The 24,136-nt window shown below is 38.7% G+C and overlaps 1 protein-coding gene across 1 annotated transcript in view; it reads left to right on the forward strand.

The window, feature by feature from the left end:
• The window catches only part of ASTN1 (astrotactin 1), an 846,340-nt gene that overhangs the window by 433,907 nt on the left and 388,297 nt on the right, over positions 1–24,136 (forward strand). The window contains exon 2 of the mRNA XM_077453189.1: positions 9,490–9,677. Within this exon, the coding sequence (XP_077309315.1) occupies positions 9,490–9,677 (188 nt within the window). The remainder of the gene's footprint in view (positions 1–9,489; positions 9,678–24,136) is intronic.

Here is a 24,136-nt window from a genome sequence, read left to right on the forward strand (position 1 = left end):
CTGATTGCAGTGATCATTTATTTACTGATCACTGCATTCAGTGTCAGTTGTAAAAGTAAAAAGTGTCAGGGCAGTTAGTGTTAGGTCCAGGGTAGCCCCCTACCACCCCCCAATAAAGGTTTAACCCCCTGATTGCCCTTAGAGTTAACCCTTTCGCCCCCTTTTGCCAGTGTCACTAAGCGATCATTTTTCTGATCGCTGCATTAGTGTCACTGGTGCCGCTAAGTAGCTAGTTATTTTTTTAGGTTCACCGCCAGGTTTTTATAGCGCTAGGTACCCCGATATACTACCCAATAATGGTTTTAACCCCCTAATTGCCCCTAATTAACCCTTTCACCCCCTTTTGCCAGTGTCACTAAGCGATAATTTTTCTGATCGCTGCATTAGTGTCGCTAGTGTTGCTAGGTAGCTAGTTATTTTTTTAGGTTCACCGCCAGGTTTTTATAGTGCTAGGTACCCCGATATACTACCCAATAATGGTTTTAACCCCCTGATTCAATGGGCTCAACATGCCCCTCAGCAATTTCCTTGGGGTGTCTACTTTCCAAAATGGGGTAATTTGGGGGGGGTTTGTGTTATTTTGGCATTTTATGGCCTTCGAAACTGTGATAGGTAGTGAGGAGTGAAATCAAAAATTTGCACCCTTACAAATCCTGAAGGCAGTGATTGGATTTTGGGGTGCCGTACGCGGCTAGACTCCCAAAAAGTCCCACATATGTGGTATCTCCGTACTCAGGAGAAGCAGCAGAATATATTTTGGGGTGCAATTCCACATATAACTATGGCATGTGAGAGCAATATATCATTTAGTGACAACTTTTTGTAAACTTTTATTTTTTTTGTCATTATTCAATCACTTGGGACAAAAAAAAATATTCAATGGGCTCAACATGCCCCTCAGCAATTTCCTTGGGGTGTCTACTTTCCAAAATGGGGTCATTTGGGGGGGGGTTGTACTGCCCTGTCATTTTAGCACCTCAAGAAATGACATAGGCAGTCATAAATTAAAAGCTGTGTAAATTCCAGAAAATGTACTCTAGTTTGTAGACGCTATAACTTTTGCGCAAACCAATAAATATACGCTTATTGACATTTTTTTTTACTAAAGACATGTGGCTGAATAAATTTTGCCCTAAATGTATGACTAAAATTGAGTTTATTCGATTTTTCTTATAACAAAAACTAGAAAATATATTTTTTTTTTCAAAATTTTCGGTCTTTTTCCATTTATATCGCAAAAAATAAAAATTGCAGAGGCAATCAAATACCATCAAAAGAAAGCTCTATTTGTGGGAAGAAAAGGACGCAAATTTTGTTTGGGTACAACATTGCATGACAGAGCAATTACCAGTTAAAGCAGTGCAGTGCGAAATTGTAAAAAGACATCTGGTCCTTAGGCTGAAAATTGGTCCGGGGCTAAAGTGGTTAAGAACACCCTTACCTGCTCATTGGACAATTAAAGAGCAGTAGCCAAATAAGAAAGTCAAATTTTCCCCCTATTGTCAGCAGGTTCCCAATCAGCACATGCACAATGCATAAGGTCTTAATTGGTTTCTAGTGTTGTCTCTACAGTATATGATTTTTTGTGATTGAGTTTAAATCTACTTTTAAATATATTTAATTATACTACCCTGAATACATAACAAAAGTAGTTGCCATTTTTTCATATCTGACTTCAGCTTTAATATGGGTCTGGATGGCACTGAACAGGCAATTTTAAGCTCCAAAGCCATCCTTCACAACTAAGCACTGATTGAGTAAAATGCATTAGAGGAGGCAGGTCCTAGGTCAGGGACTGTCATTGCCATGCTTGTGGATGTCTTATACAATAAATGTGGATGCTAGAGACTTATCTGGTATGCGGATGCTTTTTCTTATCCATGGGTTTGTAATAATTTTAATAGAGAGCAAGAACATAAGACCATACACAATTATAAATAAATACGATCATTAAAACAATATAAAAAAAAAAAGAAAGAAAATGCGATAACCAATAGGAAAAATTATATTCAGCAAAATGTACAGTAATTCAAAATGATTCCATTTAAAAACATAACAGCTTCCTTTCTTGTACAAAGGGCTTTAAATGCTTGCGTTGTTATCATGTTGTGCTGAAGCGTGAAGATGGAGTCAGAGTCACATAGGGGAATACATTGCATGTCCCTAGTGGCTTGCAAGAGTGGCCGTTTAACATAGAATTCTGTGTACATGAGTCTCCATATTGACTTTGAAAACAGGCAGTCATTTAATCAAAGATGATAAAAAAAAAAAAATCCCTGACTTAATCACAACGGATAATTAGTTTTGTTTAGGAAGTATTTCTGCAGCAGCTGTCATAATGGATGAGAATTGCTAGTACGCCATCATATAGCCGTCTAATAGGTCCCAAGGGATTTTCCCCCCTTTAACCTCTGCTTGACCATGTGATCAGGCTCTGCAGTTATACTGCAGACATTCAACAGCACCAGGAGGCTTTGTCTTGTTACCTGTAGCAAGCTAGAGGTGTTCATTTAATGAGTTTCATTTTTTTTTTCAGGATATGGAAAGAAAAACAATCCCGACAATAGCATGTTAACAATTAATTGCCCTTAAAATTGCTCACAACAATTGGAACCCAAGCTATTTAAGATAGTGTTGATTTGTTGTGACTATTTACAACATTTTGGTTTAAAAAGTCCTTCTAGATAAGTTAATAATGCAGATGATTAATTAGGCTGAGCGCCAGGATGCCAGATGTTTGGCAAGGCAAACTTTTCCCTTTTTTTTTTTCTACAACTGAAATACCGATACTGTTTATGATACATCATACTTGCCATTTACCTAGGCCAAGTAAATTCCTGCTTTTTTTTTACAGCAAAAATATATTTAAAAATATAAAAGAACATTTTAGATTTATCAAGCTGTTATTTAGCAACAGGAGGTAAAATGCACCATGAAATTGCTTAAAGTTAATATTTAAGAGAGCAAAATTGTTTTCCATGGAGAAAAAGATGTTTCAGAAAAATTCAAGAGCTTGAAGAAGTCAATAATGTTTAGTAATTTTTTATTTTTTTTAACTTGGTTTCTCTGCTCGGAGAGACAGAAGCCTCTTTCAAAAGAATGTTATTTTTCAACAGATCCACATTTTTATATATGCTAAAGCGTGCGTCTCATCTACACATGACTGCGCTTTATTGGTGTCTTTGTTCAGACAAAGCTTTATGGCACTCACTATGCGAGCTATAAACTTCCGTCTGTGTGCGGTAATTCATGTGTGTATGATGTTGCCATCATTTAGGCTGATGTAAATTTTCATGAAATCTTCTACAAGTCATTTACTGGTACAGAACTTTGCTCGCCATCGAATATATTTCCCAGCATTCGCAGCAGGATTCTATTTGGTTCCTAACAGTCACCTGCAGTTTAGTGTAGTCCAATTTTTGCTTTCGAATTTAATACACAGCAATGGGAGGGTAAAAAGTCATATGTCTTTCAAGTGCATGTTAGATTTAAAGCTTTTACTAAGGATGTAAAATAAATGGTGAATTTTGACATTAAACATGTAGCTTCAACTCAAATTTTACATGAATCAATAAGCAGTATCAAATAACATTATTATTTTAGGTACCTACTGCTGGTCATGGAGAAGGGGAAGAAAGTAGCGCTTGCTTGCTTTTCATGGATAAAAATAAATACTGCTTGTGTGCCCCAAGAACCTAGGAGGCTTTGTTCACATGGTCTTTGGCTCTCAAACGTACTACAGGATTTTCATGGCATTAGAGACTGCATAGCATTCAATTTTTAATTAAAATTTGCAGACAAGAGGATCACCATGGCTTAATATTTTACAGCAGTACCATACAGAAAAAAGAGCCTATATATGTCATTTACAGTGCCTTCCACCATGAACATAGAAATCATAACTATTCAAAGAAACAGTTTGAAATACATTTAACATTTACAACATTAAAACGGGGCATGAAACATTGAGAATGATACAAGTCATTGTGATAATTTAGCATAAGAAAAGTTTTCTAAAAAATACTTGCAAATGCCTCATTCAAATGGATAATAACCAACTCAAAGCACTCACTATGCCTGTTAGAAATTGTACTTAATAGACTTAAAAGGCAGGATTCCAATGTACCTTGGTGTATTTGTATAAAACATAACTAGCAATGAGTTAGAAAATGCCAGAAAAAAATGAAAAAGAAAAAAAAGAAAAACACACCTTTGTGAGTTACCTCTATGAAAAGTTTATTAGCATAAAATTTGTAGAAAAAAACTCAGCATCATTACCCAAAGATCCCCCCAAAACCTCCCATAGTCATTACACACCAAACCACAGTCTTCGATTAGCCAACAAAAACCTCCTTCTCGTGCCCAAATCCTGGTACAAATCTAAGGGGAATCAGAGATTTGCTGTCCAAGGACCTCGGCTATGGAATGCTCTACCAACCAACATCCACCTGGAAGAAACCACCTGGCCTTTAGGAAAAAACTCAAGACCTTCCTCTTCTAGCTGATGATTAAAGCTCGCCACAGTGCCTTGAGGCGATTCAGTTTGCGTTGTGCGCTATAAAAATATCTCATTAATTCATTCATAGTATCCCCACTACACAAGCAACACTAACTAGCTTATTTCCTTCCTATATTGCACCCTTCCTCATACTAAATAAATAACCTCCAATAGGAGCTAGTGTGACCCTCCCCCAAGGACCCCCTACGCCCTACCTATCTGCCTGCACAAGAACAAAAACAGTAAAATAAAAATAGAAAAATTAAGACCTGTCAGTACTCTGAAGAGCCAGCTCCCCATATTAAAACCACAGTGGGTGAATGAGGTGCTAAAGCTCTACAAGGTAGAAGCTGGAATCCTGGGTTAACCTATAAAGCAAAGACCACTTGTGGATATCAAGTCCAAAAATATTGAATCCAGTTCCATAAACCACAGCATGAAAATCAAAACAAAATCATTTATTTAACATGTTGTATCATTAATGGCCATATGGAGATAGTGAGCTGAGATGAAAGAACAAATATTAATGTTCATATCCTGGGATAGTGTGATGTGCCCATGGGCTACTGTATAGCCATGTGAGAAACGGTAGCTATGTCTGCATACAATGTGGAAGTTCACTGCTAGTGTCATAAGCTGTGATAGACAAAGGGACCAGAGTATAAAATTATCAGATGGGACAAGCATGAAAATGTTTCTTGTATGATAACAGATCATACCAGGATTCCGATCTACCTTGGTGTACAAAACATAAGGTACAATGAGTTAGAGGATGCATAATAACTTAAAGGAGATGTTTGCTTTCCTTCTTTTTTAACATTCTAATTGTTACCCCCAACCTAAAATAAATGGCCATCATCTTTTTCTTTGTTATACTGTAAACACATTTTCCGGTGAGGTGAAGTTCCCTACTGTTGTCTTTCTCCCCAAGGAAAGAATGAAAGAGTATGGACTGCCACAGACACCTGGGATATGTCATATATCCAAAGAGTATTAAGCCACATCTCTTTCTGTTGATCACGACATTTCAATTGCTGTTGTTAGAGGATTCCATTTTAAATGCTGAGTGTGGAGATATGAGAGCTTTTTACATGTCATGGTGGGGAAAGCGGAGGGGACACACAGAGTTCCAAGAAGCACAGGCAGATATAATCAAATACTGCTGGGAGAACAGCAAATAGTAAAATAAACTGAAGCTACCAAAGCTTGCAATTACCAATAAATATCCATTTATAGATTTACACAGCATTTCTAAAGGTGTCTTTCTTGGAATTTTGCTGGAAAGTTCCTTTTTAAAGGTACTTACCAGATATTTACGCAGCCTACCTGCTGGGTGGTTGTGATTCTCTTTCTAATGTTCATGTTGTGAATCTCACTGCTCTGCCTTATTGAATACTAATCATTTCTTTATCCTTATTTTCTGAAAGATCCTGAGTCTATGGTTGGATAAAGCGGGCCTGTGTGTTCTCCAGTTCCTGGAACCACTGTGTATAATTCTCAGAGATTGACATTGCACAGCACAGAATATGGTTTTACAGTGACAACGGATTCAAAGCACCTTGAAAAGCTTGTTGAATCTGGCTGCTTTAGATTATATAAAGCTTGGATAAAAGGAAATTTGACTTGATTACCTGGCACAACCGCAATGTTAACTAGTTGGCTTGCCTTGTTGCCGGGAGCTGCTCTTCCCCTATGTACAGTGCTGGAGCAGACATACCATTTCCGCACATGGGTCTTATGGGACTTATGTGCCCATTTTTATTAGATGCTGGGGCCTCTCCTGCTATATTGTAGACCTGGATGCTGGTTATAAGGGATTCCTATGTAGCCATCACTTACAAACGTTGCACAGTGAGTTTTTTATTTTTTTTTAAACAAAGATTTTCTATAGAAAGCAATCACACCCTGACTTAAAAATCATGTGCCCTATCAGAATACTGTACAGAAGTACCCCTCTCAGTATTTAGGAAGTGGTCTTGCTGCGGAGCTCCACCATGCCCCCTGCTGAGTCATAACTAGACCTCTGTAGAGAGACCACAGCTTACACATTGATGGGGTAGTTCTCTACAGCATGCTGGCATGAGACAAGCTTTTCTACTCAGGCTGTGGCTGTTTTTTTAAAGAAAACATACTGTAAGATGTTTGGGCTTTTTCTTTTAATGCACTTTGCATATATTTAGCTTATTGAAACTCAAAGTTCAATTGAGTGATAATAGTGTACTTACCATGCTAATGGTTTTCTTATATCCAAGTGATAATGGACAATAAGTACTTACTCCACTCCTTGACTTGAGATATGCAGGAAGCTTCTCTCGGTTCCCCTTCTGGACTGACTGGGAAGGGAATGTTTGATTTCTGACCCTTGGGTACTAAGAGCATGAGACAGTGTAGGGTATTGCAAAGACTCTCCTCTCCTTTGCCTTCCCCCTCTCCTCTCATCTCCTCTCCTGTTCTCTGCCCTCCTCTCCTTGTCTCCCCCCTCCTTTGCCCTCCCCTCCCTTCCCCTCTCCTCTCTTCTCCTCCCCTCCCTTCCCCTCCCCTCCCTTCCCCTCTCCTCTCCTCTCCCCTCCCTTCCCCTCTCATCTCATCTCCTCTCCTCTCCTCTCCTCCCCTATCATTTCGCTTTCTATTCCTTTTCCTGTAGTTGGGCACTTTGACTATGTTTACAATAGGTTTACTGTGATCAGGTTAAAAGATCTAAAAAAATATATATTTTCCTTACATGCCCATTTTCAAGTCAAAATATAGATCTATGGCTGCCCATGTAAAATCCCCCATTGCCTTGTAAATGACCACGTTATTCATAGAATGTACTTTTTAGTTTTACATACAGCAATTTTATTTATTATTATTATTTTTTTTTTTTAGAAAGAAACATTATTAAAAAAAAAACTAAGTCAAAAAAACTTTACATCCTAAGGTAATAATAAATGAACTATCTGGTAAAAGTTACAGGGGAAAACACTTTTTTTAAAAGAAATCTTAATAATCATTTGTAAACTTTTGTAGCTAATTAATTTTGTGGACTAGAAGCGGTTTGGATCATTAGAGAGCCTCGTAGTTAAATATTTCTGTGGGCAAAAATGACGATAAAAATCTAGATGTTCTACAGCTTGTAAAAAAAGAAAATTGCTGCTCTAGCCAACTCATGGCACAAAAATAATCTTGAAGAGAAATATTCTGGGGCCCACATACTTTTATAGTAGAACTGATGAGCAGACGTACACGGAGGGCACACAAAACCTCAGTGTTTATTAAAGCAAAACTTCTATAACACATCTTTCATGGAACACAAACATCCACTGAGAACACACATAGCAATTTTATAGTACATAAACAGATATGCAGACCTAATTTACAGTATAAGCCAAAGCATTCTAAATAAACTATAATGTATGTTCAGTGGCTTCCTATATTGAGTTACTATGGTAACATTTCTGATGTGACATTTGCTTGTTAAGAATATGTTCTGTATTTTTTCTTGATATTCCATATACAGATTTGTAGATTCTTGCTTTGGTGGCAGTATGAATAATAATAAAAAAAAGTCAACTGTTGCAATAAAAATAATTCAGGAATAAGTTAAATAGCGTGTTTTTTTTTTTCAGTCTAAAAGTAAACTAATATTCTGGTCTCAAGCACACAGAGACACATTTTAATTCTCAATTCTTAGATTATCAGGCTACAGGGTGCCTTAAAAGAAGAGATATGAAAGGTGCATTTTAATACTTTCTGATGTTCTTCTGTGCAATGGTTTTGGCTTTCTAATAGCTGCAAACAGAGTTTCTTCTGTGAGCGGCTTTAACTGATAGCGTTGGAAACAGTCATTAGTCATTCAATTAGAAAGAGTAGGAATGTAGCCATACGAAAACATTTTAAAGTCAATGTCTACTCCCATCAGACCCCGCTGGCCATCTGAAGTCTTAAAGCGGAACTAAACCCATCAATTTAACAGCTTAAAAAGTTACATTCCCGACACGTGACAGGAATGTAACTGTCACATTGGTTGTGCTCTCAACTAAACCGTCAAACAATCTAATAGCTGGTATCATAATTGATCACACGTCCAGCACCATGGCAGTTGAAGATCACACAGAGGTCAAGATGGCAGCTTCCTTGGCTGAAAATGATAAGGAGGGTTTAGTTGTAATTTAAGTTGAACTCCATGATAAGCAATTACTGTCTTAATGCAAGAGGCAATTGTGTTCGTAGGATGGCCATACACTAATAGGCTGAACAAAATAAATCTATCAGATTCCTACATCCACGGTGGCGGCATTGGATGAACGAATCCCTTCTGCCAAGCTATTGTATTCTGGCAGTTGCAACCTTAACAGCGCCTGCAATAGATTGGTGGCAGGTGCTTTTCTGATAACAATTTTCGACTCAGCTCTTTCAACAAAAGTCAGTTGAGTAAGTGACTTGTGTCAAGTTGGCAGGGCCACCAACTGAAATTCTGAAAGTGTATGGCCAATTGAATATTGCAGAGATCTGTGTATTTCTTCCAGATCTGTGCAGTGATCCCATGTGAAACTTTTCTACTGTGCAGGAGCTTTCTGTAATAAAAACAAGTCACTGCTGCTCTCTCTCTCCTTGTGCAGGGTGACTGGTCTTGTATCCACCCCCTCCTGTAGTTATATGCAGGCAGTCTATAGTGAATGGGACCTGCTGGGTCCCTCCCACAGCTCTTCTCTTTTCCCAGGCTATGTGCAGCACATTGATGATGTCACCACTTTTTTTTTCAAAGTAATAACTGGGTTTGCAAAAGCACAAAAAGTAGATTTCTATCCTCTGTGGCTGTTAAGGGATACATTTAAAGGAACCGTTTTGTATTTTAGGCCATAACCCTTGTGCCTTTAGTTGCTTCAGTGGAGGTAATTTCTTGGAAATTCAGGTCCCATTCAACTATTGCCACACTTCTATAAAAGCTTGTAGAATTCTTTAGTGTCCATAATTTATTCCTCAATTCTTCTTTTTCTTTTATTTTCCAGAGATTGCAGGGAACACAGATGACATCCCTTTGGTCCGCTGGAGACAGCAGTGGCTTGAGAATGGAACGCTTCTCTTCCATATTCACCACCAGGATGGATCGTCAAATCTGCCAGGACAAGAAGTCACAGAGGAACCTCAAGGCGAGCCAGCTGATGATGAACTCAGGATATTGCACATCTCAGTCATGGTGAGTCTATACTGTACACTGGTTCTTCATATCCTCTTAAGATTATTATTGTACAAAAAAGTCTCTGTCCATTTTAAATGGTTTCTTGGCTACATGTCTACCTGAGAATTTATCTGCTTGATTCTTTTGACAGTTAAACAAAAATAAGGATTTTGCGCAACTCAGAGAAGGCTCTAACTGTTGTTAACCCTTCTGTATTAAAGAACTGTTTGCGTTTGTGTACAACCGATGCCACCTTCTAATTTGGTGCCTTATTCTCTTTCCTTTTATTGTATTGTAAAATATTATATTGTGAAAAAAAAAAAAAGATTTCTGTTGGGTTCAGGTTTTTAGAAAACCAAAATCAGCCCCTCTTCAGTTCACATTCTGTAATGCTTGTGTAGTTTGAGGCCAGCATAAAATGAATCATAGGTGTTCACAGACTTGCTTCCTGAGATCTTAGACAGCTCTTAGGTAACAGAAACACATACTGTAACTCTGATTGCAGAATTCACTGGCAAATAATCATTGAGATGACTCCTACAGATTGAGTGCATGTCAAGCTATGTGGGGCACAAGAAGAACAAACAGGGAAGGTGCAAACATGGTGCATTACCCAAAAATTTAATATGAAAGATACAAAAGCAATACAAAAGAATACTCACAAAAGTACAGTATAAAAGAATTTGCAAGAGGCAGTGTGGTGTAGGGTGCAAGTGCTTCTACAATGTCCCACTATACTGGCAAGCTGACACATTTTGGGGAAGCACCCCCTTCCTCAGAGCTGTGATTTTGTGTGTATTCATTTTTATTGGTTTTATATCTTTCCTATTACATTTTTGAGTACTGTACCAGATGTATGCACCTTCCCCATTTGTTCTTCTTGTAGTTTTACATTGGATTCCCCTATCTGAGGAGGGTGGCATTCGTCCAGAATTTGGGCCATTTATGGATGTGTTGGCTGTTCAGTCTGTTCTCTCTGTGGAGGACCCCCGAGCACTGGGAGTGACTGTCTTTTCCTGTATGGGGCACAGCTGAAATGGTTAGGTTAAAGTTGGAGATAGCAATAAAAAATTAGTCAATGGCATGCTATTTTACTTTTATCCTAGCAAAGCTTTCTTAAAGGAAGCCTGTACAGAAAGAAATATGAAGGCTGTTTGTCCCCCACGTTGAAATGTGGGTTGCTTGGTTGTCTCAGGCTTCAGAACTTTGTTGGTGACATTTATCAGTTCTGTAGCATAGAAAAACAATGCTAAACAGGAGCAGTGAAACAGATCGCACAACTAAAATAAAACAAGATTACACCTAATCTAAAGCCGACCAGACATAGATAAAAATGTTCCCAGTTTAGCAGGGACTGGCTAAATTTTGATCCATGTATGAGCAAACTGGTTGTACATAAATCAATTTACCAATCAACTTCTGTACAACCAGCCTGTTGGATTTTCCCCACTGGATCAGTGCTTCCGGATATAGCCAGCAGCTCTGATCAGTGTATTCTGATGGCGGGAAGTCTCTCTGCTGTCAGAATACAATAGATCAGCAGGGAGAATTCCACCATCCATATCGAGTATGTGGGTGGGGGAATTATGTAATTTTCTGTTCAACCCAGTGGTTGAATGAAAATAATGACTCATATAGGGCCAGCTTAATTCTTCTTTCAGTTTTTCTAAAGTAGCACCTAACCCTTAACCTGACCCTGACCACGTCCTAATTTTACGTCTGTTTAGAACTCTATTTTAAATTAAATGATAATTAGGTCTCAAAACTTTGCAAATCTGTTGCAGTTGGCTGTCTCCATAGGCGACATTTAAGAAATTCTACCGGTGGCATGCTTTATGTTACAGAGGAGGTCTAGGGCTGGAATTATTGCTCTCACTCTACCGATCACGGTGAAACCTCACATGTGTGGTTTGAACACTGTTTTCATATGCAGGTGCTACTCACGTTTGCATTCGCTTCTGCACGCAAGCTTGGCGGGAGAGAGCGCGTTTAAATTTTTTAATTTTTTGTTTCATTTATTTTACTTTTTACTTTTTATTTTTACACTGTTTTAAAAAAAAATTGTAATTTTATTCCTATTACAAGGAATGTAAACATCCCTTGTAATAGAAAAAAAGTATGACAAGGACCTCTTAAATATGAGATCAGGGGTCAGAAAGACCTCAGATCTCATATTTACACTAAAATGCAAAAAAAAAAAAAAATTGTAATTTAAAAAAATAAACAAAATAAATTGGCCCTTTAAGAGCTAAGGGCGGAAGTGACGTTTTGACGTTGCTTCCACCCTGCAGTGTCATGGAGACGGGTGTGGGGCCATCTTCCCCTCACTCGTCTCCATGTCAGCCCAGGAAACAGACGAGATCGCCTCCGCCACATCTTGTGGTGAATCCGCCGCAGAGACCACTTTTATCTTTAAGCCGAACACGGGGAACAGACATCGGCGTGCGGCGGTCGGCAAGTGGCTAATTCAGTTGTCGAAAAGAGAGGAAGCAGTGCATAAGCTAAGCAGGAATTGAGACTAAAAGTGGAGGAAAATGGGAAGGAGACAGGGAATAGAGAAGGCTGATTATAGGTTACTGGGAAGAGAGGTAGAGAGAGGGCTTACCATGGTCAGGAAGCCAGAGAAGAATGAATTTATAGTTATGGGAGGGAGATTAATAGAGAGTAATAATCGTTTCGCCAGAGGGATGGAGTGGAGAGAGGAGCAGCAGTTATTTGTGTATCACTTAGGCCTGGTTGACACCTATGCAGGTTGCAGTTTGCATATCCTAGATGCATTTTGCATTTTTCAATACACGTTTTTAATCCCTTAAAGTCTATGGAACCAAAAACCAGAAAAAAGTCCTTGGCCCTTTCCATAAAATGCATATATGTGAACATGACCCATAGGAAACCATGTTAAATGGACTGTAGTATGTTTCTGCAAAACTGAAAATGCACTAAAAAATGCATAGGCCTTAGAGAGTATGGGGAACAGGAGCTGGTCATGGACTGAGATGAAGGGTTATTAGGGAGAAAAGGAGCTAATCATGGATATGGACCAGGAGGAGAACAAGCAGATAGTAAGCTAGACTGTTTCCTCAAAAATAAGACCTATCGTGATTGTCGGTGTTGGCTGCAATATAAGCCCTACCTCCCAAATAAGCCCTACCCTGTTTCCCGGAAATTAAGCCCTACCCTGAAAATAAGACTGACAAGGACTTTAACTAGGACTTATTTGGGGGTAGGGCTTATATTGCAGCCATCACCGACAATCACGCTAGGTCTTATTTTCAGGGAAACAGGGTATTTGTGGATTAGGAATACTAGAGGCAGCTGATCATGGCTGTAAGGCAAGAGTAAACCTTAACGTGGTCCTTAAATTTGAATGCCAGGCAAACAGCTACATAAAAACTTGAAAGACATATAGGGGAGGTGAGTTACTTCACAAAGGATTTATATTGCTATCCATCCAGTCCCAAAATGTACACAGCCCTGCCACACAGCACAACCAGCTTGGTGACCTGCTTTTCCAGGATGACCTTTCTGTATCTTATCTGTAGTAGGGCAGTAAAGGAGCAGCAGAAAACACATGAAGTAATTTCCCTGCTCACTCCTCCCTTCAGCATGTTCCTTGTCCTAACATGTATTTGTGGGACACCTGATTGGCCCAGGGCTACCCCACCCCTAGTCTTAATGCATGATTGCATTCCTGCAATTTTGCCAGCGTTTAACTTAAGGCATCTATTACTTCTTGTTTTTCAAAAATTACATGTATTATAAATTTCCCTTGTACCAGGGGAGCGCCAAAGCAAATTGTTAATATGTATTTATTTATGCGCTCTGGTAGGAGTTTGCTCAGGTGAACTCTGGTGCTGAACATATCTATTTTCCCTCTAAGTGGCAGTATTAATACATCTTTATTTTCTGTGATTGATACTTTTCTTTGATATAAAAAAAAAAACAACACAGTAAAAGCCATAATTCCACTTTAATCTTAAATTTTATTATCTCAGTTGCAGTTCAAAGCCGTATCCTTGTTCCTCTGTGTTTAGAAATGTTGATTTTTTTTCTTTCCGATCATGTCTTTTATTTGTACATTACTATTCTGTTGTTAGAGCTAGAAGCATTTGGAATAATTCAATGTGACTGTTGCATCTTTGTCCTTATAAATTATGTATTATAAATTCAAATGCCCAGTGTTTACAGTAAAATGAATTGTTGCTCTGGGCCGAATTATTTTAAATGACCTTAAAAGCTTTTGAGTTGGGTGGAATTCTTTGTGTTAATAAATATGCGAAAGCGGCGTTCACCTCCGCATTTCCAGTGACGTTATCCAGTTCGCTGTAAAGGTCTTGTACTGTCCCTTTCTTCATTGCTAATGCTTCTGTGGTCTAAAACAAGTAGGGATGATATGCTCCATTATTCATTCCAGAAGAACACGCAGAGCATTCGCTGCGCTGGCCGTTACATTATCACTTTACCACAAAACAGAATTTTGTATATTTAATGTTCAAATATAGGCTGATAAAAACACACCAAGTAATTCAGTTATGTATTCATAAACAATGCTAAAGTATAACTAAAGCCCAAACGTTTTTTTTAGTTGTGGGTACAGTGGAGATGGATTAGAACACCTGCTAAATTTGTATCGCTGTCTGTGCTCCCATTAGGGAGATTCACCCTCTCTATTTGTCCTGTTTACCATTATCATTGCAAATGAAAGTAAAAGAAAAGCCAACATTTTTGGTTGACACCAGAAAGGGAATAGAGAGCGAAATCTTCCAATGGGGATACTAGTTCTGGGGACCCTGGTGACACCCTGGGATTCCCTTGCTTTGGAGGAATATATGCTAGGGATAGAGGCTTTTGGAGGTGACAGAATGCTAGCCTCTTGCCTACTGACTATGGGTCCTGGCATTTGAGGGAGCTACAAGCATTTAGGAAAATGTTCTGTTTTGTAATGCAAAAGGACATTATTAAAAAGTCCATGATAGTCTCTGCCAGTGTGGGACTCATAGCAGATGCTGATGTTATCAGCAAGCCACATGTCTGGGGCCGCCTGCCATAATGTGTTTATTGTAACTAGGTCTGAAGGAGTTCTGGGAAGGAAATAAAACAAGAACTTTCAGTCCTGAAAGTCAGATACCTGAACTCAAAAGTGGGATGAGGGATGCAAAGGAAAAGGGAAAACATTGAACATACATTACGTTGAACAGTTGACATAAAACAAGTCACATAATACACAACCCCAATTCCTGACTATCTACACCACCCACTCTCCGGCAGCTTGATAGGCAATCTCGGTAATTCCTGAAAAGAAAATACACAAACAACAACAAAAACACATACTATGTGTACAGTTATAGGAGGCAAAATCCCATTCCCAACAGAAAAATTTGACTCTCTCTCCAGTGTTTTTGACCTACATGTCTGAGTGCAATTGTCCAAGTGTTTGTGCAGACTCCCACCATCCAGTGGCAAGAGCAACAAAATGCAAGTCCTTTATACAAGTGCTGTGGCCGGTAGATGACCTTGACATGAAGCTTTCCTCAAGTAAACCTAACACTACCTAACTAGCCCCACAGTCCTTGTATTATTTTTTGCAGGAGAAGACTTTTTTTCAAGCAGAGGGAAAACAGTCTCGATAATTGCTTTACCAATAAAAGTGAGGGTCTGGCAAAGCTAATGTTTTCCCCTTGGCATCCACAGTGATAATAAAGTATACTACCTTGTCCTTTCCCGGCCTGCAAATGAGGAGAAAAAGAGGAGAGTTTAGGGGGTGCTAAAAAAAATGCCCAACTGTTCCTAAACATCCTTTTATAGCAGCAGTGTACATGAGGCTTAAAGAGGAAGTAAACCTTATGGGTTTACTTCCTCTTTGTCTCCCTGCAAAGGTAAAGCATAATGGGCTACTATGCATCGCATAGTAGCCCATTATGTGTCACTTACCTGACACAGGAGCCAGCGAAGTCACCGCTGTCCCCTGTAGCACGAAGCATCCATCTTCTTCTGGGTATCGCTGCTCCGGCTACTCACGGACGGATGGGAGCCGCCGTTAACGGCATATCGCTGTTAGCAGCAGCATGGTCAGTGTGCCTGTGCGCCGCTGTCTACGGTGCATGCGCCGTAGACAGCGGTGCCTGTCTTTCTGTAAATATCTCCTAAACCGTATAGGTTTAGGAGATATTTCTTGGACCTACAGACCCTTAAACCTTTGTTAGGACAGGACTAGCTTACAACCGTTAGTGAAAATCTGCCAGCACAGTACAGACAGTGTTGATTATGGTAAACATAACTCCCTGAGTCCCCAGACCCCTTCTTAACACTGCAAAGAAAGGCATGGCTAAATGCTATTTTAGACAGGTAAAAAGCACATAAAAAGGTAAGGAAGAATTTATTTATTTTTTTATGCTATGTGAATTGGAGCATGTAACAAATATAAAGTAGGTATTATCCCAATTTGGTTGCAAAAGTGGAAACACACTTTGAATGTATTTTTAGCCACTTGCTTCCCAAGTCTATTCTGGTACTTCTCTTGTACACGTAAAATGTATCTTCTTTTTGCTAGAAAATTACTTAGCACCCTCAAACTGCAGTGATACCTCCCATGTGTGGTGCAATCACTGTTTTTATATGCATGCGGGACCGTCGTGTGCGTTCGCTACTGTGTATAAGCAAAGGGGTTTAGGGTTGCTTTAATTGTTTGGTTTATTATTATTATTATTTTTAGTTTCTAAAAAAAAAAAAAAGTTTTTATCACATTTATTGCCATCAAAAGAAATGTAAACATCCCCTGTGACAGCAATAGCAGTGGAGATATGGGGGGGTCTATTAGACCCCCCATTTCTCCTTTGGGCTTCAATACCTAAATCTCCCTTATAATAGAATAACCAATCCCCCTCAATTTTTCTAAGTTTGACCACTTACAAATAAATGAAGGGCATATCATTTTTATCATAGGTGTATTTTAAATGATAGAGACAGAATATCAACCAAAAATCCAGAAAAAAAAAAAACACATAAAACAGATGCTATAAAGTTGCAGTTTAGTGAGTAAAATAAGTATTTGATCCCCAAGCAAAACAGGACTTAGTACTTGGTGGAGAAACCCTTGTTGGCAAGCACAGAAGTAAGATGTTTCTTGGATGAGAACCTTCTTCCCTCAGTCAGAACACTGAAGATGGCTCAACAATGGGTCTTTCAGCATGACAATGACCCAAAACATACAGCCAAGGCAACAAAGGAGTGGCTCAAGAAGAAGCACTGGCCTAGCCAGTCTCTAGACCTTAATCGTGTAGAAAATTTATAGATGGAGCTGAAACTTTAAGGATTTAGAGAAGATCTGTGAAGAAGAGTGGACCAAAATCCCTTGAGATGTGTGCAAACCTGGTAACCAACTTAAATAAACATCTTAGCCCTTGTACACACGGTCGAAGATTCCATCAGAATGTGTCCGATCGGAGCGTTTTGTCGGATATTCCGACTGTGTGTGGTCTGCATCGGACTGTTTCCGTCGGAATATCCGTCGGACAAACTTTTCCAACTTGCCGGAAATATTTTCCGACAAAATGCTCCGATCGGACATACTCCGATCATGTGTAGAGAATTCCGATCGGACAAAGTGCCACGCATGCTCAGATCAAATTCCTACACCCAAGCTATTGGCTACTAGCGTGAACATAGTCCCGTCGTAACGAAATAACGTCATCACGTTTCGGAAAAAATCCGTTGGACAAAATCCGACGGATAAAGTCTGACGGATTTGGTTGTCGGAATCTCCGACCGTGTGTACAAGGGCTTACCTCTCTGCTTGCCAACAAGGGTTTCTCCACCAAGTCATGTTTTGCTTGGGGATCAAACATTTATTTTAGTCAACTGCAACTCAATTTATAACATTTGTATCCTGTATTTTTTCTGGATTTGTGGTTGATATTATGTTTTTATCATTTAAAATACACCTATGACAAAGATAAAGATATAAATCCTTAATTTCTTTGTAAGTGGGCAAACTTACAATATCTGTAGGGGATGAAATAATTATTGAAGGCCCTGGAAATTAACCTAGGGATGAGTGCACATGCACCTCTACAAATGTGTGAAAATGAAAATAAAAACTAAACCAAATAAGGTGAAGAGGATATTGCTATGGCAACCAGTACATAAGGTAGTATCTAAAGTGCACATATGAACACATCAATGTTGAAATAAACAACAAACATCGTTGTGAAGAGATAGGTCTAAACACATGAGTTTTCGGGAGACCATCCACAACGACAATCTTTAGTGGAATAAATGTTGATATATCCCCAAAAGGTTGCAGATGATGATATTCAAATAATAGAAAATCAAATGACACCCAGGGCTGTGCTTACGTCACCAGGGGAGGGGGTAGGTACTCTTACCATAAGATGTGGACCCACATACCAGAGGTGGTGAGTCATGCAGGTAAGGATGCAAACATGAATTGCAGATTACGATCTCCATTGGTGGTTGAGATAAAGACTCCCTCCAGTTGTTTTGCAATGGTCAGCAGGTGCTGGAACCGGGGATGCAACCAAAATCTCCCAATGATATGTGATATCCACAGATCGCTCACCAATTAACAGTTAACACTCACCAATTAACAGTGGGGGCAATAATCATCAAAGAATCATCAAAGAAAAAGAGAGAGAAAGCCTCCACATAGCATAGATCAAAAATGTTGAGTTTTAATGTAAAAAGATACAAACATCATGACTGATGTGTACAATAAAAAGGTGATCACGTAAAATGTATAAAATTCTGCGGTGTGTGGAGCTTTAGCAAGCATTATACCGATGCATTTCATCCTACAGGACTTCCATTGGGGCCTCGTGGTAGACAGTGCGCACTCATCCACCAATCACAGGAGTAATACGTGGGGAGCATGTCACATACATCACCAATACACACTATATGTGCATGTCTCACCTCGCATTCATCTGCCAATCATGGGAGTTCTGCATGGAGAGCACATTGTAGACATCACCAATTCACACTGGCAGACCTCTTAGTCATCGCAATATTATGGCGGATGGCCAAGCCTTGATATGATCATGGTCACATGATTTATGTCTCTCAACACAGGAAGTAGTGTGGGTACCCTCATCGTCACATGAAGACTTCTGTCAGCAAAGCCACACCCATTGGTGCCAAGATCTCCAACTTAAGTCAGCATCTAGGGGAGCCCACGTCACTTGATAGTCATCAGTACTCAGTTTACCCCTCTCCTGTGTGACAAGGGAGTCGCATTTCACATAATCCTTCATATAAGGCTGGTCATTCACCAAATTAATGTAAAGAGCAAATGGCCCTCACTTAACATCAATCTCATTAACTATATGAAATCCCTAAACAACAATTACAAAGTTTAGATGTCACTCAAAATGTATAAATGTAAAATACATAATTGTAAATCATATAAAATGAATCAGACTTCATCAAAATGGAAAATTAGAATGCTTAATGTATATATACTGTATGAACAAACTCGTGTAAAATGTCAATATACACATGAATTACAAAAATATTCAAGAGAAGAACAGAGAACAACTAGTATATAGTAATGTAGATGTTCTTTTAAGCTTGATTAATAAAGGCACTAATGTTCCAGTCTATATTCATCTCATAGGGTGAGTAAGATTTTAATTGGTGAATCCAGAATGTCTCAAGACATGAGACTCATCTTAGGCAGAAATCACCTCTCCAGTGAGAGATAAATTTGTCTATAATCTGGAACTTAATGCCTAGTGGATACACTGTGAATAATGTGGCCTTTTTGATACTCGCAATATGTTCGTTTACCCTCACCAAAAAATGTTGTATAGCACGACCCACATTACAAGGGCAGGTGATTAAATACACAATGTAGCAAGTAGCGCAGGTGGTGAAATGTTTAATTTGGTATTGCTGAGATGTGGTGGTGGACTCAAAAGACTCTGATTTCCTTCTACCACAAGTATTATGCACCTGCGACATAGATAGTAACCCTTAAGTCAAGAAAAAAATACGTTTTCTGACCAAGGGGCATCAATAACATTTGGAGCAACACCATTGGTCACTGCACTGTACTCCCTCATGGGCGTGCGCCGGCTGTTATCCTGAAAGACATCATATGAAGTCCAGGCAGGATGCCCAGATGTCATTTTGCTATAGGCCAGGCAGGAAGTGGTTAAAGTGGAAATACTTAAGTGAAGTCCAGCAGAGTGACTTCAATCTTATATGGCAGAATAACTGGCTCATAGAAATGGAACTCTTGGTATTTTTAGTAGTTTCAATGTAAAATATAAGTCAACAGCTTTTTTGATGTCCACACAATCAAGGAATTCAAGAGGTGTGCTAGAGAAGTATTTTGTTATGCTAAGTGGACACACCTTTATTGTCAACTATATATTTCTGTATGACAAGGCTTCACAATCTGCAAACAAGCATAGTTTAGCAGAATTAAATTATTATTTGTTAGATACAAAACTTGATATATTTCTGCTGAATGGATCATTAGTGTAAACTCTTTTTAGGAAGGTAATTCCAATATAAAATTATGGTTTGGATCTGGGAAGTTAACGCCCCCCCCCCCCGCCTCCCAAATATGGTACCCAAGCTGCTATCTAGCTATTTATGACTTGAATATATACCACAGGGCCTCATAATAAGTCTTTTGAAGACCCTTGTCTGGTCATCTAGTTTATTATATCCTGCATACCTCGTACCTTGTCTAATACCTGTCAAATGTGTCACCTTATCAGGCCTAACCTGGACATGAGATTTAAATCTTATCACTTTTATTACCACTTTGTGAATGAGAGTGACCCAGTGTTCAGTACTACTCCCCCATTGTATCAACAAAGTGGTGTTCATCAGACATTACTATTATCACATTAATGTATTTAAGAATACCGATTATACTTTAAGCTCTATAGAAGTAAATACATTTATCATAAGAGGAATATGGGGATTGCCATTTTTGACCCTCTGAAAATGCAAAGAGTCTGTTTTTTATGCTGACCAGGAGTGCCAAAGAAAACATTTGAGTTCTTACCCACATACTTAGGAGAGGTTAGCAATGAAGCCTGTTTATTTCTTTCTTTGCATGAATCAAATACAGTATCTTCAACCCTTTTTCTCCTTTGTCTTCACAGCATTATACTTAGTACTCAAATAAGCTTTACAGCTGTACCCTATTTTTTTTTCCTATTTGACTGGAGTTCCTCCTTAATCTTAAGCCACTTGGTAGTTCAGAAATATTTTTTTGTGTTCTACAAGGTTGAACTAACTAGACGATATCTTAATGCTTTCTCGATCAATTAGCATCTGACCTCAAAACAATGAGAATTGCAGAAAAGTTTTTGAGGAAAAAGGCAACGGTGTACTCACAGGTGTTTTTGTGGCTTAGCAGTACCCAAACTTTAAAGCTCTTGCATGGCAAGCATTAACAAAGGTCCTCTGTGGAATGGAACTAAAGTTAAATGTAAATGCTCCTTAATGGAGTGCTGGTTTGTGAACTCATAAATTTAGCCACCGATCCACTCTATATATTTCAGAATCTTGCCACTTTGTACTCAAATAAGCTTTACAGCTGTACCCTATTTTTTTCCTATTTGACTGGAGTTCCTCCTTAATCTTAATCTTTAAGCCACTTCGTAGTTCAAACATAGTTTTTTGTGTTCTACAAGGTTGAACTAACTAGACAATATCTTAATGCTTTCTCGATCAATTAGCATCTGACCTCAAAACAATGAGAATTGCAGAAAAGTTTTTGAGGAAAAAGGCAACGGTGTACTCACAGGTGCTTTTGTGGCTTAGCAGTACCCAAACTTTAAAGCTCTTGCATGGCAAGCATTAACAAAGGTCCTCTGTGGAATGGAACTAAAGTTAAATGTAAATTCTCCTTAATGGAGTGCTGGTTTTTGAACTCATAAATTTAGCCACCGATCCACTCTATATACTTCAGAAACTTGCCACTTTGTACTCAAATAAGCTTTACAGCTGTACCCTATTTTTTTCCTATTTGACTGGAGTTCTTCCTTAATCTTAATCTTTAAGCCACTTGGTAGTTCAAACATAGTTTTTTGTGTTCTACAAGGTTGAACTAACTAGACAATATCTTAATGCTTTCTTGATCAATTAGCATCTGACCTCAAAACAATGAGAATTGCAGAAAAGTTTTTGAGGAAAAAGGCAACGATGTACTCACAGGTGCTTTTGTGGCTTAGCAGTACCCAAACTTTAAAGCTCTTGCATGGCAAGCATTAACAAAGGTCCTCTGTGGAATGAAACTAAAGTTAAAAGTAAATGCTCCTTAATGGAGTGCTGGTTTGTGAACTCATAAATTCAGCCGCCGATCCACTCTATATACTTCAGAATCTTGCCAGAGGTTTAAACACTAAACCCACTGCTCTTATATAAATGAGTTGGAAATAGGTCATAGCATTTACAGATAAAAATACTGAAACAAACATAGACATTTATTTAAAGGGCCATTCACTTGTGGAGGGGATTCCTAAGATTCAATTTACATCTTGGTAGCAGAACTCCTTTTCTTTTTGTTGCTTCAACCAGCCCCATATACAATCTAAGCCAAATGTAAAGAAGCAAAAACACCTCTCGTGATGTTGGCTGTTCTTGTGGTTATGAGCACTGGACAAAATAGTACTTCTTACCCAGTATACCACAAGTAATTTATGTAGGCAAGCACTCACTTTTGAAAATATATACTTTCTTGATGCAAATCATTTTTTTCATATTTGTAATTTCCAACCAGAAGTTGGAGCTATAATCTCCTTTTTAAATGTTTGCCAGATAATCTTAACATGTTAATAAAAAAAAAAAAGTCAATGCTGAATAGTTCAAGTTTAAATGACAAACATGGCTCAATGAATAATCACCCCTTCCCCTTCCCTGCTTTGTACAAGTTCATATAGAGTTTTACTTAGAAACAGTCAAAAAAGTAAAAGCTGTTTCTGTTCTATTTCTTTAGAAATCCCAGAGTGCTCTGTGTCATTGGTGAACCTTGTATTAAATGCTTTTCTGTAAAATAAAGCATTTATGTAACAAAAAAAGATACAAAACACTAGTTGAAAAGCTAAACTCAAAAAACATTACAAAAATGAAAGCTAAATTGACCCCAAAGCATTATTTTTTCCTTTTAAGGCATTGGCAATCATATAAATGTTTGTTGCTGATATGTTTTTTTCATAAGCAGATCTTTGGTGTAGGATTGGAACATGTGAACCCGGGGGGCACTGAGCAAACAAACCCATATTATGTTTCAAGTCAGGCCTCTGGCACATCACCTTCGTATCCCGCAATGCATTATGGGAGCCTCCGTGCCCGGTAGAGAATCTAGCGAGGCATGCTGAACTTTTGATTCCCAAAGCTGCTGACAAATTGTCCGATCCTTACACCTACAGCTAACTATACCCAAGTAGAATTTTTATCAGTAATCCAAACAAAAACCCAGTCGTTTTCTTTCACCAAACAGCTGTATTTACTGAAATGTCTTCCTTTCCGTGAAAATGATTTCTGTTTTACAGCAGATTTAAGGAGGGTTCTTCTTCGAGTGAACTATATTTTTCTGAACAGCCTTGTCTTTGGATTATAGATATTTTCCTGCATGGTTCAAGATTCTGCCACAGATCTAGGTCACTGTGAAATGCTCGTTATCTCGTTCATTATCAATGCACTTTACTATTATTGCGGCTGGTGCTCGGCCATTTACTGTATTTAACCTGGGCTTAGGCTAAGTTCACCTTTTCTTTTATAAATTCCAGCTCCCCTATGTACCAATATGCTATTAATGTACCTCTGTTGCAGAAAAATAAAAGCTTTCTTAGATTTTTAGAACAAGGCCTTACTTTAGCCCCTGGTGTGTTCCATAGCAAGTTTATTACTTCCTGGTATGTAGATTTAGTAAGACAGTAAAAAACAGTAAGACACAGGAAGCAGTTCACCAGCTGACCTAACTGTAAATGTTAAATAATGAGGTTTTCCTCAGGCCGTCAGTTTTCAGAAAAAAAAGTGATCCCAGTGGCAGATTTAACGCAAGGTAACTTTTATAGATGGCGGGAGAGTCCCCCCCCCTCCTGGAGCCATCAGTAAGCCCAGCACTGATCCTGTTCAGCCGACAACTAGGCAGGAAGTCGAGTAAGGGCAAGATGCCCTTGGAGGACAGGAGCGACATCTGATGTTACTTCCTGTTCTCTGCGTTTCTTGCTTTTAACGGTAAATGATAATTTTTTACTCCAGATCTCTCAATAAAGAGGACCTGTCATGCCTTTTCTATTACAAGGGATGTTTACATTCCTTGTAATAGGAATAAAAGTGATCAAAAAAACTATTAAAGGGACAGTGTAAAAAAAAAAGTAAAAAGTAGAAAAATTAATACAATTTTTTTTTTAAGCGCCCCTTCCCTCCAAGCTTGCACGCAGAAGCGAACGCCTATATAAACGGTGTTCAAACCACATATGTGAGGTATTGCC

Source organism: Lithobates pipiens, unplaced genomic scaffold, assembly GCF_037356315.1.
Source record: "Lithobates pipiens isolate NorthernLeopardFrog02 unplaced genomic scaffold, aLitPip1_a1.2 Scaffold_23, whole genome shotgun sequence".
NCBI lineage: Eukaryota > Metazoa > Chordata > Amphibia > Anura > Ranidae > Lithobates > Lithobates pipiens.